This window comes from Haliotis rufescens, unplaced genomic scaffold (genome assembly GCF_023055435.1).
Source record: "Haliotis rufescens isolate VD_foot unplaced genomic scaffold, xgHalRufe1.0.p SCAF_11, whole genome shotgun sequence".
NCBI lineage: Eukaryota > Metazoa > Mollusca > Gastropoda > Lepetellida > Haliotidae > Haliotis > Haliotis rufescens.
Window position 1 is genome coordinate 45,300,765 of NW_025963791.1, and position 18,845 is coordinate 45,319,609.

General features: G+C 40.7%; 2 protein-coding genes across 7 annotated transcripts in view; both read left to right on the top strand.

Moving 5' to 3' along the window:
* Positions 1-8,873, top strand: part of LOC124121055 (BAI1-associated protein 3-like) — a 266,273-nt gene extending 257,400 nt beyond the window's left edge. For 5 of the 6 annotated variants that reach the window (XM_048392841.1, XM_048392838.1, XM_048392837.1 and 2 more), the window contains 2 exons: positions 382-4,195; positions 4,378-8,873. In XM_048392841.1, the coding sequence (XP_048248798.1) occupies positions 382-479 (98 nt within the window). In that variant the 3' untranslated portion in view covers positions 480-4,195; positions 4,378-8,873. The remainder of the gene's footprint in view (positions 1-381; positions 4,196-4,377) is intronic. The other variant, XM_048392839.1, reaches the window with a different exon arrangement.
* On the top strand, positions 1,436-8,873 carry LOC125378136. Its single transcript, XM_048393002.1, has 4 exons — positions 1,436-1,465; positions 2,966-3,106; positions 3,198-3,377; positions 4,402-8,873. The coding sequence occupies exons 1-4, from the start codon at positions 1,436-1,438 to the stop codon at positions 4,852-4,854; spliced, it is 804 nt and encodes a 267-aa protein (XP_048248959.1). The 3' UTR covers positions 4,855-8,873.
* Positions 8,874-18,845: the final 9,972 nt, after the last annotated feature.

Here is an 18,845-nt window from a genome sequence, read left to right on the forward strand (position 1 = left end):
AGTGATAAGAAAGGAAAAAGCATCCAACCAGGGGTGGATCCAGGATTTAAAAAAGGGGTTTCCGCTTTGGCATGATCCACACAATAGCTGACCCAAAACATTACAAACACTATATGTAAACCATCATTGACTTTATGATTATTCCAGTTACAGAGAGGATTGTATATTTGAATGCTTATTGTTTCAATAAGGTGTGTTCTATGTTGTTGTTTTAGTCTGAGGCGGTGAATGCACTGTATGTCTTAAATGCATCTTTCTGTCTGCTCAAATGATAACATACAGCCTGAGTATTGTGCAGGGTCATAATTGGATAATGATGTTGTATGATGCACTAGGTGAATATATGCTGTGGAAACACTAATGTCTGTTTACCGTCCACAGCTTATGGTGCCTTGCAGATCCTGGCACAGCGGGTCTGGGACAAGGAGGCGCAGGAATTCGTGAAGAAACGGAGCAAGGTGGAGGAACAGGCAGCCTGAAGGTCCAAAGTCAGTCACATGACCTCGCTTTTGAAGTTGTACGTCGGGGTCAGTCAGCTGCATGATGATGTGTCTGTGCTCCTGTTGAAGACTGTGCTTCTTTATACATATGTGTGCCTGTGTGCCCCCTGGCGATGTGTTGCCAAGCTATCAGACAACAGCTGCCATGGAGACATGACAGGAGGATTATAACTTCTACAGGCAGATCATTGAGATGAGATTTCATCTTGCTTAAAATAAGTGGAGAGGATATACAGCTGAAAGATATTTTGTATCAAAGACCAGTGTGATGGTCACTGTTAACTGCAAAAGTAAACTGAAAAAATCTGTCATGTTTGGAATAATACGAAACATGATATACACAAAGTTATTGAGGAGTTACGTGTACGACTCACAGAGCTGCACAATTTGAATACTTAACTCACTGTGTAAAATCCGCGTGAGAACTCTGTGTGATTGTGTTGGATTGTGTTCCCATAAGACACTGTGTTTTCTCTACCCACAAGGCACTGTGTTTCCTCTACCCTCAAGATACTGTGTTACCTCTCCCCACAAGACACTGTTTCCTCTCCCCACAAGAAACTGTTTCCTCTACCCTCAAGATACTGTGTTTCCTCTACCCTCAAGATACTGTGTTTCCTCTACTCACAAGACACTGTATTTCCTCTACCCACAAGACAGTTTCCTCTACCCACAAGACACTGTTTCCTCTACCCTCGAGACACAGTGTTTTCTCTACTCACAAGACACTGTATTTCCTCTACCCACAAGGCACTGTGTTTCTTCTACCAACAAGACACTGTATTTCCTCGACCCACAAACATCATCCACAGCAGAGGTGACAAAAATCTTCTGAAGTGCATATTAATTTCTTCTAAAACAATAGAAAACATGTTTACGCTTTTAGTAGATTCTTGGAGTAGAAGTAACGGTGAAAAGGAAGAAGTGAGGTATGCATGCTCACATGTTATCCCAGCACACCACAGGTACATGTTACAGAACTAGGACATCTGTGTGTCACACATCTCACATCTCCATAACTTTGTGACAGAACCTCATACTTTGCCTGACAGAGTTTTAGTACCCTCTGCAGCCATTGTTTCATGGTGACACAAACACAAGCAACAGGTGTCAGTGCAGCCATTGTTTCATGGTGACACAAACACAAGCAACAGGTGTCTGTGCAGCCATTGTTTCATGGTGACACAAACACAAGCAACAGGTGTCTGTGCAGCCATTGTTTCATGGTGACACTAACACAAGCAACAGGTGTCTGTGCAGCCATTGTTTCATGTCGACACTAACACAAGCAACAGGTGTCTGTGCAGCCATTGTTTCATGGTGACACTAACATAAACAACAGGTGTCTGTGCAGCCATTGTTTCATGGTGACACTAACACAAGCAACAGGTGTCTGTGCAGCCATTGTTTCATGTCGACACTAACACAAGCAACAGGTTCCTGTGCAGCTATTGTTTCATGGTGACACTAACATAAACAACAGGTGTCTGTGCAGCCATTGTTTCATGGTGACACTAACACAAGCAACAGGTGTCTGTGCAGCCATTGTTTCATGGTGACACTAACATAAACAACAGGTGTCTGTGCAGCTATTGTTTCATGGTGACACTAACACAAGCAACAGGTGCCTGTGCAGCCATTGTTTCATGGTGACACTAACACAAACAACAGGTGCCTGTGCAGCCATTGTTTCATGGTGACACTAACACAAGCAACAGGTTCCTGTGCAGCCATTGTTTCATGGTGACACAACACAAGCAACAGGTGTCTGTGCAGCCATTGTTTCATGGTCACATTAACACAAGCAACAGGTGCCTGTGCAGCCATTGTTTCATGGTGACACTAACACAAGCAACAGGTTCCTGTGCAGCCATTGTTTCATGGTGACACAAACACAAGCAACAGGTGTCTGTGCAGCCATTGTTTCATGGTGACACAAACACAAACAACAGGTGTCTGTGCAGCCATTGTTTCATGGTGAGTGCTTGTACCATATGCTTGATTTTAAGGGGTAGAGTATATATCACATGCTTGCTTCTGTCTCTGGTACAATATAGTTCTTGTATCTATCACAATGTACACCATCTTAGCTCACCTTTCTCTTGGTTCTTGTATGATTGTATTTCTCACAACTGCACTCTATTTTTGTGTTAATTTCTTGATACACACATCTGTATTCAAAGTTGACAGGTTATTGATTCAGTACTATTTTGTGGATAACATTTTTCACGTGCTCCCTGGCTAGATGACGAATGTGTATATCTTCACAGTCTCATCAAGCTAGTGTGTAGGAAGCACTGTGACATCAAGCTTGTGTGTAGGAAGGAGGGTGACATCCATCTAGTGTGTATATCTTCACAGTCTCATCAAGCTAGTGTGTAGGAAGCACAGTGATATCAAGCTAGTGTGTAGGAAGCATGGTTAAATCAAGCTTGTGTGTAGGAAGCACGGTGACATCAAGCTAGTGTGTATTTCTTCACAGTCTCATCAATCTAGTGTGCAGGAAGCACGGAGATATCAAGCTTGTGTGTAGTAAGCACGGTGATATCAAGCTAGTGTGTAGGAAGCACGGAGATATCAAGCTAGTGTGTAGGAAGCACGGTGACATCAAGCTAGTGTGTATATCTTCACAGTCTCATCAAGCTAGTGTGTAGGAAGCACGGAGATATCAAGCTTGTGTGTAGGAAGCACCGTGACATCAAGCTAGTGTGTAGGAAGCATGTCGACATCAAGCTAGTGTGTAGGAAGCACAGAGATATCAAGCTAGTGTATAGGAAGCACGGTGACATCAAGCTAGTGTGTAGGAAGCATTGTGACATCAAGCTAGTGTGTAGGAAGCATGGTGACATCAAGCTAGTGTGTAGGAAGCACGGTGACATCAAGCTAGTGTGTATATCTTCACAGTCTCATCAAGCTAGTGTGTAGGAAGCACGGTGACATCAAGCTTGTGTGTAGAAGGCATGGTGACATCAAGCTAGTGTGTATATCTTCACAGTCTCATCGAGCTAGTGTGTAGGAAGCACAGTGATATCAAGGTAGTGTGTAGGAAGCACGGTGACATCAAGCTAGTGTGTAGGAAGCATGTCGACATCAAGCTAGTGTGTAGGAAGCACGGTGACATCAAGCTAGTTTGTAGGAAGCATGGTGACATCAAGCTAGTGTGTAGGAAGCACGGTGACATCAAGCTAGTGTGTAGGAAGCATGGTGATATCAAGCTAGTGTGTAGGAAGCATGGTGACATCAAGCTAGTGTGTAGGAAACACGGTGACATCAAGCTAGTGTGTAGGAAACACGGTGACATCAAGCTAGTGTGTAGGAAACACGGTGACATCAAGCTAGTGTGTAGGAAGCATGGTGAGATCAAGCTAGTGTGTAGGAAGCACAGTGATATCAAGGTAGTGTGTTGGAAGCATGGTGACATCAAGCTAGTGTGTAGGAAGCACGGAGATATCAAGCTAGTGTTTGGGAAGCACAGTGATATCAAGGTAGTGTGTAGGAAGCACGGTGATATCAAGCTAGTGTGTAGGAAACACGGTGACATCAAGCTAGTGTGTAGGAAACACGGTGACATCAAGCTAGTGTGTAGGAAGCATGGTGACATCCAGCTAGTGTATAGGAAGCATGGTGAGATCAAGCTAGTGTGTAGGAAGCATGGTGAGATCAAGGTAGTGTGTAGGAAGCATGGTGACATCAAGGTAGTGTGTTGGAAGCATGGTGACATCAAGCTAGTGTATAGGAAGCATGGTGAGATCAAGCTAGTGTGTAGGAAGCACAGTGATATCAAGGTAGTGTGTTGGAAGCATGGTGACATCAAGCTAGTGTGTAGGAAGCACAGTGATATCAAGGTAGTGTGTAGGAAGCATGGTGACTAGCTTAGCTAGTGTGTAGGAAGCACGGTGACATCAAGCTAGTGTGTAGGAAGCATGGTGACATCAAGCTAGTGTGTAGGAAGCACGGTGATATCAAGCTAGTGTGTAGGAAGCACGGTGACATCAAGCTAGTGTGTAGGAAGCATGGTGACATCAAGCTAGTGTGTAGGAAGCACGGTGACATCAAGCTAGTGTGTAGGAAGCATGGTGACATCAAGCTAGTGTGTAGGAAGCACGGTGACATCAAGCTAGGGTGTAGGAAGCACGGTGAGATCAAGCTAGTGTGTAGGAAACACGGTGACATCAAGCTAGTGTGTAGGAAGCACGGTGACATCAAGCTAGTGTGTAGGAAGCACGGTGACATCAAGCTAGTGTGTAGGAAGCACGGTGAGATCAAGCTAGTGTGTAGGAAGCACGGTGACATCAAGCTAGTGTGTAGGAAGCATGGTGACATCAAGCTAGTGTATAGGAAGCATGGTGATTAAGGCTTATAGTTCATTTAAAAAAATATCTGATTTTGTAGCTGTAGCTGAAACAATATCTCATCTTGATACAACCGCCAACCCCACCCTCAATATCAAATGATTGATCCCCAACAGATCAGTCGCTGCACATTCAGAGGTTGATGTTCAGCATTTTGTATCGTAGTGCTCAACACATTTTTGTATATTTATATTGAAGTCCTCACACAGATTGTATTGATATATCTATTGCTGTTATGTTTGACATGTTATTGCATATTTATTGTTTGAAATTATCCTGTGTGTTTTGTATTTTCAGCTAGAGCTGATTGATTCTCAAATGATTTTTATGACCAAAGTTCATATTTCCTTATATAAAATTGAAATTGTGGGTGTTGAAAGATCAACAGATCTGCATGTGGAGAGGTGGAAGTCTGTGTGTGCCACACCAGAGCACTGTCAGTGTTCTGCAGGGGATGTTGTGTGCATGAGGAATTCTTGCCTGAGAATGTCAAGTATCATACAGCCTTCAACAAACACACCTGTATCAGTAATAGGAAAGAAACCGATAATTTCTCAGGGATAATTACAGATGCCTTTCTTGAATACAATTCTTGACTAGAACTAGCTGTGACTTACGGTGACTCTGTTTCAATGAGAAGCTGTGTTTCATACTCTTTTTAAAAAAACCTTGTAGTGTTTAGTCTGGGGGGGGGGCTTTCCCTGTATAGGAATCTAAGGGTATAAAGTCCATCAAGGGCCTTCATCAAGTGGCCACAATCAAACACAGTAGCAGTGAAAAGAAATGGGTGTCCTTAAACTTATGTCAGTCATATTCGTATAACTATTGTGTAGTTGGAAAGAATGTATTGTATGTTTTAAACATTTACTTTGGCTGTTGTAACCTTTGTCATGGCTCAAAAGATCTCATTATATCCTAGTACATCTTATATCATTAAATGCTTGTATGACTTATATCTTTATATTGTATTCACTGTACTCTGTATTATTGTGCAAGCATGTACCACAGTGCACTTTTTTGTATACAAGCTCACAATACATGTGTTGTATACAAGCCCACAATACACACATTGTATACAAGCCCACAATACACACGTTGTCCACAAGCCCGCAATACACACATTGTATACAAGCCCACTAAACACACATTGTGTACATGCCCACAATACACACATTGTATACAAGCCCACAATACATACATTGTATACAAGCCCACAATACACAAGTTGCATACATGTCCACAATACACATGTATACATGCCCACAATACACAAGTTGTATACAAGCCCACAATACACAAGTTGTAAAAATGCCCACAATAAAACACATTGTATACAAGCCCACAATACACACATTGTATACAAGCCCACAATACACACATTGTATACAAGCCCACAATACACACATTGTATACAAGCCCACTATACACACATTGTGTACAAGCCCACAATACACAAGTTGCATACATGTCCACAATACACATGTATACATGCCCACAATACACAAGTTGTATACAAGCCCACAATTCACAAGTTGTAAAAATGCCCACAATACACACATTGTATACAAGCCCACAATACACACATTGTATACAAGCCCACAATACACACATTGTATACAAGCCAACAATACACACATGTATACAAGCCCACAATACACACATTGTACACAAGCCCACAATACACACATTGTATACAAGCCTACAATACACACATTGCATACAAGCCCACAATACACACATTGTATACAAGCCCACAATACACACGTTGTATACAAGCCCACAATACACACATTGTATACAAGACCACAATACACACATTTTATACAAGCCCACAATACACACGTTGTATACAAGCCCACAATACACACGTTGTATACAAGCCCACAATACACACGTTGTATACAAGCCCACAATACACACATTGTATACAAGCCCACAATACACACATTGTATACAAGCCCACAATACACACATTGTATACAAGCCCACAATACACATGTTGTATACAAGCCCACAATACAAACATTGTATACAAGCCCACAATACACACGTTGTATACAAGCCCACAATACACACATTGAATACAAGCCCACAATACACACATTGTATACAAGCCCACAATACACACATTGTATACAAGTCCACAATTCACAAGTTGTATACACACCCACAATACACAAGTTGTATACATGCCCAATATGCACACATTGTAAACACCCCCACAATACACAAGTTGTATACATGCCCAATATACACACATTGTGTACACCCCCACAATAAACAAGTTGTATACATTGCCACAATGCACAAACTGTATACACGCCAACAATACACACATTGTGTACAAGCCCACAATAAACACGTTTTATACAAGCCCAAAATTCACACATTGTATACAAGCCCACAATTCACAAGTTGTATACATGTCGACAATACACACATTGTATACAAGCCCACAATTCACTCATTGTGTACATGCCCACAATACACACGTTGTGTACAAGCCCACAATACACACATTATGTACAAGCCCACAATAAACACGTTTTATACAAGCCCAAAATTCACACATTGTATACAAGCCCACAATTCACAAGTTGTATACATGTCGACAATACACACATTGTATACAAGCCCACAATTCACTCATTGTGTACATGCCCACAATACACACGTTGTGTACAAGCCCACAATACACACATTATGTACACGCCCACAATACACACATTGTGTACGCACCCACAGTACACACATTGAATACAAGCCCACAATTCACACATTGTGTACAAGCCCACAATTCACATGTTGTATACAAGCCCACAATACACACATTGTGTACAAGCCAACGATACACAGATTGTGTACAAGCCCACAATACACATGTTGCACACAAGCCCACAATACACACATTGTGTACATACAAGCGCACAATACACACATTGAATACAAGCGCACAATACACACATTGAATACAAGCCCACAATACACATGTTGCATACAAGCCCACAATACACACATGGTATACAAGCCCACAATACACACATTGTGTACATACAAGCCCACAATACACACATTGTATACAAGCCCACAATACACACATTGAATACAAGCCCACAATACACACATTATGTACACGCCCACAATACACACATTGAATACAAGCCCACAATACACACATTGAATACAAGCCCACAATACACACATTGAATACAAGCCCACAATACACATGTTGCATACAAGCCCACAATACACACATGGTATACAAGCCCACAATACACACATTGTGTACATACAAGCGCACAATACACACATTGTATACAAGCCCACAATACACACATTGTGTACAAGCCCACAATACACATGTTGCATACAAGCCCACAATACACACGTTGTATACAAGCCCACAATACACACGTTGTATACAAGCCCACAATACACACGTTGTATACAAGCCCACAATTCACAAGTTGTATACAAGCCCACAATACACACATAGTATACAAGCTCACAATACACATATTGTATACAAGCCCACAATACACACATTGTGTACAAGCCCAAAATACACATGTATACAGGCCCACAATGCACATGTAGACAAGTCCTAAGTGCTCATATTGTTGTATACAAATCTCTTGAGCTGTATCCACTCTGGTGTTGCATTGTGCCTCATTATGTCCTGTCCCAGCTGGATTGACCTCGACTTTGTCTGGACATCACACCATGTCTTACCAGAGTTGTGTGGACAGCCTTGTGTGTACAGTACATAACATACAGGTCAGTTGTGTCAGTGATATATAACAATTGTTATCAGAGATGTGATGCTAAACTGACTTCAAACTGATCATTTGTTTTCATATTATGACTTCCTTTCACCTTGGAGAAAGTTCCATTCCTTCTTTATGGAATACATAATGAACAAAAGGAACAGTTTCACTATTTGACCTTGTTATACCTTGTTCTTGATCATAGACCTTGCATTCATGTCTTGGAGCACATTAAATGTCTCTTCCCAATTTAAGATCTTGAAGAGTTGTTGTTTTTCTCTTCACTGAAGTTGCAGACGATTGAACTGAAATATTATTTACCACAAAAGACCAAGCGTCTATATATAAAGTTTATTATTGCTGGGAGTAAAACTTTCACCCTAATGAAACGGATGTCTGGCATAACAAGAGTGAGAGAGTTAAGATGATGTGGCATCGGCAATGTTTAAGTCATATAATCTTAGTACATATTATTCTCCTGCCTATTGTCGAACTTGGATGTGTTGAATTACCGGTTGTTTCCAACTCATTTAGGAGTCCCAAGTATCCAAATTAAGCTTAACATTTTCCTGATGTCTGGAACTCCGGATAAGTCGACCTTTTGTCCAGGTCCCCACAAGTGCAACGTGGTTCGACCTGACTGTATGTGAAAATAACCTACCTTTGTCCCTTTTTTATATTGATAAAATGGCCGCAAGGGCCTTCATACAGAAATACAGATTTTTAATTGATTGACATATTTGGAAATGAAGGTTAGTACCTGATGCAAAAGTGAAATGGTACAGTATAAACATGACGAGTGACAGCTAAACAATGCAGATGGTGGAGTGCTGGTGTAAGCATGTTTTTCTTCCGCCCAAATTTAGGTCCGAGCAGAGAGAAAAATCAGAATAAAATACATAAAACTGCAGTGGAAATGTTCCAACCCTGTATTGAAAAGTTTCGGTTGACAGGAACAAAGACCATATCTGACAGGAAAGAATGTTTGGATTATGAGCAATGTTCTGGATCCTGTATACTGTTAATGTGCAACATGAAAAACAGGGCAACTAAGACACACAATCGCAATACAAATAAACCTAATCTAAAATAAAAACAAAATATTATGATGAAAAACGAAAGCATAAAACAAATTCTGGTAGTTAATGAAGGACATGTGAAAACATGTCATTATGACAGAAACTGATAGAATGCAAAGCCCAAAATGCAACCGAATTCCGAAGTACTTCTGCAAGAGAATACCAAGAAATTACCCTTTATGTCATGTCATGTTATGTTATGCCTTAATGTATTTGGGTTTTTTTCTCCAAAAATGTTAACGAAACTGTCAAATAGGATTGTTCACACATAAAGCATTTGTTCCGACCGTTCCATGCTTTAACTCGATGTATTCTTTCTCTCCCCACCGAAGAAAAAACCCAACACAAAACAACTAAATAACCAAGCTCCATTATAGTCCCCATCACAAAATGAGTGTGAAAGTTCCTTTTTGATGGAACACATTCCATTGTGATAGGAACCAACATTTGACGGGATATGCACCTCCAAGGGAACAGATGTTGGTAGTAAAAGTTCCGCCAGAACCTTTATCGTATGGAACCAAATCTTGTTTACACCTGGACCCAGCGCGGACACCTCGAGGCAACAATGGAGACAACCTTAACCTCTTATGAGCAATGTTACCCGCTTCCGAAGTTCAACAGCTGCACCACCCAGCCAAGGACCCCTTCAATTACAAACATGTCAATAACCCACACATTGCCATTTAGAAAGTGGTCAAATGTAACAAATGTTATATTTTGGATAACACTTTCTTAATGAAGTACCGATTCTCGTACTTTTGGGGGTTGAGTCCCGTCCGGGATTCAAACCCACACTGCCAGAATGAGGCACCTAATCGCCTGCACACAAAATATGATTTGTGTGGGTTCGAATCCCGGACGGGACTCAACCCCCAAAAGTACGAGAATCTGTACTTTACTGAGAAAATATTATTCAGAATATAACATTTGTAACATATCAATAACCCTAAATCAAAACATTTTGGATAAAAAATATACATCATGATCCAGAATATGTTAAAGAGATCAAACGAGTTATTCACGAGACGGTTGAACAATACCACACTTTGGATGTAAATGGACAAACAGTTGACAAGCGACGAACAGCTGTTCTTTGAAGTAGAATTATGCAACAAACCATGATGTGCTGTAGAGTACTCACCGTTAAAGAAACGAAACAGAAACACATCGTACAAAATAGCATCGGCAACAATAGCTGCTGCAGTGGTATAGGTAACGATGGTTTTGGACCACTTCCACTGGAGCCAGATTTATATACCTATACCACCACTACAGGGGGAATTTTTTATGTCAAAACGCTGATGCGATTCAACGATCGTCATAACATTAAACTAAATTTTAATGAAAATATTCTCTATTATTTTTATTCATACGTATACCATTATTTTGAACAAAGTGATATTCAACATTTTTACTAAGTTCTTCGGTTATTTTACTAGAAGACCAGACTATATACTCTTCTTGGTAATTGGAAAGAAACAATTGATGACCGTATTTGGTTGGTTTATATCACTGATATAATATATACCTTGTGGTAATTTTGTCCCTGAGCATAAATGCTTCGATAGCTTTTTCGAGTTCTTCCTTTGTTGGTTTGTAATTTTCCATTATTATATACTTATGTAAGCATTCGTTTAAATGTGATCTAATGATAGTAAGCAATCTATTTTTAATCTCCAACAAGTTCTTTGGTTTTGGCACGGAATAATTGACGAGCTTGTTGTCTCCCCTGTTCTATGAACTTTTTTTTCTCGTCTTCGCTAATACCACTAGTCTTAAAAGAATTTGATCGAATCTCCTGCTTCATTACGTTGTATTTGGTGAGTTCTGACAAAACTAAACGAAAGTCCTCCTCGGATAACTTACAATCAGCCATTGCTGTTGAAATATGATCCTCAATGCTGTTCAACTTTGCTTCGGCGAGTATCCGAAAATTATCATGTTTTAATGCTTTCTTTTGCAACTTACGAGAAATAAATTTTATCGCTATTCCTGCCAGTCCTGAGACTCCAGCCACCATTTCCATGCCAAGTACAATAGGCGCGGCGATTATAGCTGATTTTAAACCAACACCGGCTACACCGAGGCCCATGCCAGCTGCTACAAGCGCAGTGTCAACTCCGTCGAGAGCATTCACAGCTCTGCGATACTTTTTATACAATCCAAGTCTCATCTCCCTCTCCTCTATTCGTTGTTTTATGTCGCTTATTTGATGTAATCGAAATCCATCAACAGTATCCAATTTCTTTTCAGATGCTTCATCGAGCGCCGGATATAAACTTATAGTGTATATTATTATATCATATAATAGTCTTTAATTGGTCTTGCTTCAATGTTTTGAAAGTATACATCAACCTTATTAAATGTATATTATACGACATGAATATCTTAGTAAGAGAAATCCTGTCACCTTTAATAATTTGGTCCCCCTCAAAGGTTGCAACAGGGGATGCTCCCATATAAATAATACTGCAACGTTGACGTTGGTGTTTCTTAAGCCATTTAATCAATAGACCTGGTAATATTTCGAAGGCATCTACCGGTGCATCTCCAAACAAGGCTTCAATAATAAGTGTAGAAAGATCAGGTATTGCATTCAAGTTATCTTTAATATCATTGAATTCAGTAACCAAATTTAAACTAACATTTTTTTATGCCGGACGACTATATAACATATGACCTGTGTTTTCTGGCAGGGGAGAGACTAACACACTTTTTCGTTTTGATGGGATATAAGCCCTGAGTACGATCCCACTATTTATTATCTAAGTTAAATTATGTGCCTTACCCGTCATCACATATGGTGGGGTAATGACGATATTTAGTAGCCACTCGATTTTTGCTTCGATCATAGTCCATTTATTATCATCGTTGTGAGTAAGATTGTATGAAGTGTTTTTATTGAGTCTACTTACATCGACATCGCTTAAATCTCCTAGATTAACTGGGAATGCAACTTCTTTCCGCTTGTATACATTATCTTGTTAGTGTAAAGCGTATAACTTGCCATCGATACCGGGTTTACCGAATCCTTCTGTGTCTCCGAGATCGGAAAGCGCAATTGTATTACATTGTCTAAGGTTATGCGTTCCAGGGCCTAATGAATCAACCATTATTTATAATATGGAATGTTACACTCAAGTATCCTATATGTACAGGTTGATGTTTTAAATCTAATACAGAAATTTTGAGATCTGAAATAATACCACGCTTTAATTTTTTATATTGTAATGTTGAGAAAGATTCCGTTCTACCGCTATACCTCTACTTTCTAGTTGAACATTATCCGTTGTACTGGTTTGATCAAGATGGATGCACAACTCTTTATAGGGAACTAAATCGGGCAATTTAGTTCCATTCCATGTTTTGTTGGGATATATTATTGTCATTATTCATCTGGAGGAGTTTACAAGTCCAAGTGTATCTGCTACGTTCGGGGCTAGCATTAAACTCTTTTCTCCAGAGTTTAAAATCAGTATCCCATTAGACTCATTTTGTGTGAGACTAGCTCCCAAAGGCTTAAAAAATTCATCATTGAGTGAGCATACACTGTTGTTGGGTTCTCAGGGAGGAACGACAAACGCGGGAGCAGGGAGACGAGCCTGCCACTTGACCGGCTGTTTATTCAGACTGTCGCATGTTACATAAGAGCACGTGATTGCGCTTACCTGCAACTAATCATATTACAAGAGTGGACATCTGTTGGCCTGTCATAATATTATACACTAGCTAGTTTAAAACTACTGCGTTTCAATTACAGATATTACATCCGCCCCTCCTAAATTTAAGTTACTTTGAAACAAAAATAATAACCTTTGATAAACAACATAGTCCACAGGACTTCATAAAGTATAAGTAACTTAACAATGTACACTGACCCTTGTAAAGTACTAATAACCCTGATAACTTGACAAGTTACAGTCATAATGAAAACATTGTTAAAGTAGAAAGTGAAATTCAACTAAACTGAGCTTTTTCCCCCGACACATAATAATACTGAAAACCTGCTGAAGTATTATAGTCCTGATACAAGTAATTGTAATTCACAGCTAATCAAATGCCACCTTGACACATAGTTCACTGCAAATGACAGTCACAGTACACTCAAATGTCACTTTGACACAAAGTCCCTCAGATAAGACGGTTGCTGCTTCACTCTGGTTGAACGACGAAGTATGGGTGCTACAGGCGATGTCACTACTGGCGTTTCCTCCCCCGGTTCAGACATATCTGGTACACTTGAAACATCCCCTTGGACACTTTCCTCATGGGAATCTACCAGTGATGTGTCAGGTAAGTCTGATTCATACTCCTTCCTTCGTGAAGAAGGAGTGTCTGAATGTTGAGTCACGTCCCATTGGGGTGAAGATAAAGACATCCTGCGTCTGACATGATCCACATGCCTTCTGACCAATCTTCCATTCCGTTAACTTGATGATGTACGACAATGGACCAGTTACACTATCAACTTGTCCACTAATCCATTTTGGACCTGAAGCAAAGTTCTTAACCCACACCGAGTCATTCACTTGGAATGCCCTACATTTCGTTAGAGCTGACTGATCCACAAGTTTTCTCTGGTTCTTTTTCACCTTTGAGGTAAGGTTTGGAAACATCAAGTCCAATCGCGAACGCAATCTGCGTCCAAGAAACAACATTGAAGGTGATACACCAGTTGTAGACTGTGGTGTAATTCTATAAGAAAATAGTAACCTATGTAGTTGAGTTGCAACTGTGTCACCAGTTGTCTTCTTTAATCCATCTTTTATTATTTGAACCGCACTTTCTGCTAAGCCATTCCCAGCCGGGTGATGAGGGGATGTTGTCACATGTTCAACTCCATTTCTGGACATAAATGTAGCAAATTCTTCCCCAACAAAAGCTGTAGCAATATCAGTTACAATAATTTCTGGTATGCCATAAGCTGCAAACATCAGACGCAGCTGGTTTATGGTAGCCTTTGCATTTGACGACGACATAGGTGCACATTCGATCCACTTTGAGTAGGCGTCAATCTCTATAAGAAATATGCTACCCATGAATGGACCAGCATAATCCATATGCAGTCTTTGCCAAGATTGAGAAGGATACTCCCAAGGGTGTAGGGAGCTACACTTGGACAATTCCTGTCTTCCTGGCAGGAATCACAACTGTTTACTGTTGTTTCTATGTCACCATCTAGATGCGGCCACCAAACATAGCTTCGGGCCAAGCCCTTCATCCTGGTGATTCCTGGGTGGGACTGATGCAACTCTGACAATATGACAGATCTGAGTTTCAATGGAATGATGACCCTCGAACCTCTCAATAAGCATCCATCCATCACACTGAGTTCAGAACGAACTCTGTAGTACGGCTCATAGTCGTCATCCAACTTGTCACGCTGCGGCCAACCTCGGATCACAAATTCTCGAACAATAGACAATGTTTGGTCCTTGCCAATTCCTGAAGCATTAAGACTGTCATGTCTTCCATAGGCTTCCCTGAGTCAGGCAGTGGCAACCTGCTCAATGCGTCTGCATTGGTATGCTGTGTACCTTTCCTGTGTACAATTTTATAGTCATATGCAGTCAACAACACTGACCATCTCTGAACTCTTGGAGACACCATCTGTGGCACTGGATTATTCTCATTGAATAATGACACCAACGGCTTGTGATCTGTCACGATCTGGAAATGACGTCCATAAACATACTTATGAAACTTTCGCAGTCCAAAGATCACACTCAGTCCTTCACGATCAAGTTGAGAATAATTCTGCTCTGCCTTAGTCAGTGTCCTTGAAGCAAAACTTATAGGTCTCTCCAAACCATCAGGCAGTTGGTGAGCCAACACAACACCTACTCCATAGGGGGATGCATCACACTGCAGTAAAAGTGGTTTGGAGCTGTCAAAATGAATCAAGACATCCGAAGACTGAAGCAAGTTCTTCGACTTCTCAAACGCTTGTTGTTGAGATGTACTCCATGACCATTTCACTTCATTTTATAGCAACTTGTACAAGGGGGAGAGAGTGTCAGGCAGATTTGGTAGAAATCTATGGTAGTAGTTCAGAATACCAAGATAAGCTCTCAATTCTTTCACATTTTCAAGGACCTTAGCTTCCTGAATTGCAGCAATCTCTTTATCCACTGGATGCAAACCTTCACTGTCAAGTCTATATCCAAGATATTCAACTTCATCAGCCATTAAGACACACTTGTTTCTTCTCAAACGTAATCCTGCTTCTGACAATCAATGAAGTACTTCATCCAGAATACGAAGATGCTCACGGTCGTCAATTCCAGAGTTTATGATATCGTCGAGATAACCCGCTGAGTAATCGAGTCCCTGTAGAATACTTTCAATTATCCGTTGAAAGATAGCGGGTGCCGAAGATACTCCAAATGGCCTAAAGGGTCCTTTGTGGGTGTTAATCTCGACATATTTTCGCGATTCTTCATCCAAGACTAACTGTTGATACGCATGACTCATGTCAAGTTTGGTGAACTTTACACCCCCAGATAGCTTCGTGCACAAATCTTCCAACGTCGGTATTGGATATTGCTCCAATTTTGAAAACTGATTCACTGTCAGTTTAAAATTTCCACAAATCCTGACAGAAGAATCAGGTTTAATGACTGGCACAATGGGACACGCCCACTCAGAATGCTTGACTGGCTCAATAATGCCTTCACTCAGCAAGCGATCAAGTTCAACTTCTATCTTCTGACGTAATGCATACGGCACAGATCTAGGTTTGAAAAACTTCGGAGTTGCATCTTTATCCACGTAGATGTGAGCTTGGAATCCCTTAAGTGTTCCAAGACCTTCCTCAAAAACAGCTGAGTGTCGTTCAAGAACATCATTAAGTGTCAAATCTGTAGATTTCATAAGGTTCACCGAAACATCCCTCAGGTCAAAGTTCAAAGGCTGTACCCATGTACGAGCTAGAAGATTGGAACCTTTACCCTTGGCTATAGAAATTGGTAAGGAGTAAGATCTCTCCTCGTAAGATACTTCCACAGTAGTATAACCGTTCAAATCTACTTCCTGTCCTGTATAACTTCGCAGGGGTACTTGTGACGTGTACAATGTCGATGACTGAAGGCCAATTCTTTGAGCCGTCTGCTCATTCACAATGGTCACTGGGCATCCCGTGTCAACCTCAAACGTCACTGGTGTGCCATTAACATCCACTGTAATGTAGTAGGGGTTTGGGTAGTTTGGATCACCTTTAGCCGAAGGCTGAGTACTAACATGAAATAGTGAGTTCTCAAACAAGTCTTCCACACTAGCACTGATGTTACCTGGGCCACAGGAGTTCACCTCACTCACTACAGCATTCTCTTTTTGTCTTCCCTTGAATTTAGCCTTAGAATTCTGTTTCTGCGGAATTGATTCTTCTGACCTGCAGACTCTCACAATATGGCCACGTTTTCCACACTTATGACACTTCTCATTCTTATAAAAACACATGTGTGGAGCATGAGTAGTTTTTCCACATCTAAAACAAGGTTTGTTATTTCCTCTGGTCTTTTGTAGATTGTGCTGATGGTTTACTGCGAAACTTGTGTACTGAATGTCCCACAGTTTTATCACCGTGAAGATCCTGTAGATTCTTGTCTGCCGCCTCAATTGCGTTATCAATTTTCAATGCACTACTAAATGTTAGAGCAGTCTCTGACAACAACTTTTTCTGAATATTGTCATCACAAATACCACACACTAACCTGTCTCTCAACATGGCCTGTAAAGACGTTCGAAAATCACACCCGTCAGTCAACTTTCTCAATTCGGCGACATAAGCAGCTACACTTTCACCAGCCTTCCTATTCCGTGAATGAAATTTAAATCTCTGTACAATTTCCGATGGTTTTGGCGTGAAATGTTCTTTCAATAAAACCACCAGCTGGTCAAACGTTTTCACGCTAGGTTTCACGGGCTGAACCAATGCTCTTATCAACTGGTAAGTTTCAGTTCCACATGACGCTAACAGTATGCTTTTCTGTTTGTCTTCGTCTGTAATTCCATTTGCCACGAAAACATGTGTCAGTATCTCACATCATTCCTCCCATGTCGACTTCTTTGGATTAAATTCAAACAATCCACAAACAAAACCCGTGGTAGCCATAATATCTGAGCTGAAGATAGTGACGGTTATAATGCCTCAAGAAGAGCGAAACAAAAGTCAATGTTCATCTATACCGCTTCTCCTACTTCACACTGACGGGTGAAACAAAGGTCAGCAGACCAACGTGCTCTTGGCTAACACACTCGTCGCAACGAACACACCTAGTCAATGTACCGTCAAACAGCCAGATAAACGTACCAAAATTCCTTTACATATACATCATAGCTACCTTGGATCCCATCCTCGTCGCCAAAATGTTTGGTTCTCAGGGAGGAACGACAAACGCGGGAGCAGGGAGACGAGTCTGCCACTTGACCGGCTGTTTATTCAGACTGTCGCATGTTACATAAGAGCACGTGATCGCGCTTACCTGCAACTAATCACATTACAAGAGTGGACATCTGTTGGCCTGTCATAATATTATACACTAGCTAGTTTAAAACTACTGCGTTTCAATTACAGATATTACAACTGTAATACCCATCAGGTATAATGTAAATGTCCCCATCTATTCCAACTAGTACCTGATTATTACCTCTCACAGCATTTATATTTGCCCACTGCAGGTACTCGTCACATCGCATAGACCGACCTCAAGTTGTCCATCCGAGTTACCGATAGTATGAAGCAGTTGAATAGACTGACCATTTGTTATTCCAGGGAGTGTGACATACATATTAAATATACAATGATACTATATCGTAACCTGAATATGAAATCAACTTACATTACTAATCAGTCGATTTTAGTAAGTGCCTCAGGTGCTAATTTTTTTGTTGAATTCCCTGATATCTTTGAAAAGTACAGGGTCACGGCAACTAGCGATAAAATGGTGCACGATTGGTTCCACAATCTGATGGAATTTTGGCAGAATCAGTTAAAACTTTGCCATATGGTGTGCCACAACAGGATGTGGTGTATCTCTTTTTGCCCCAGGATTTGAACTAAATAAGTCTGTTTTATCATTTCACATGTACTATCAGATTAGACGTATACTTAAGAAATTAGTGCTCCATTACCGCAGGATCGAG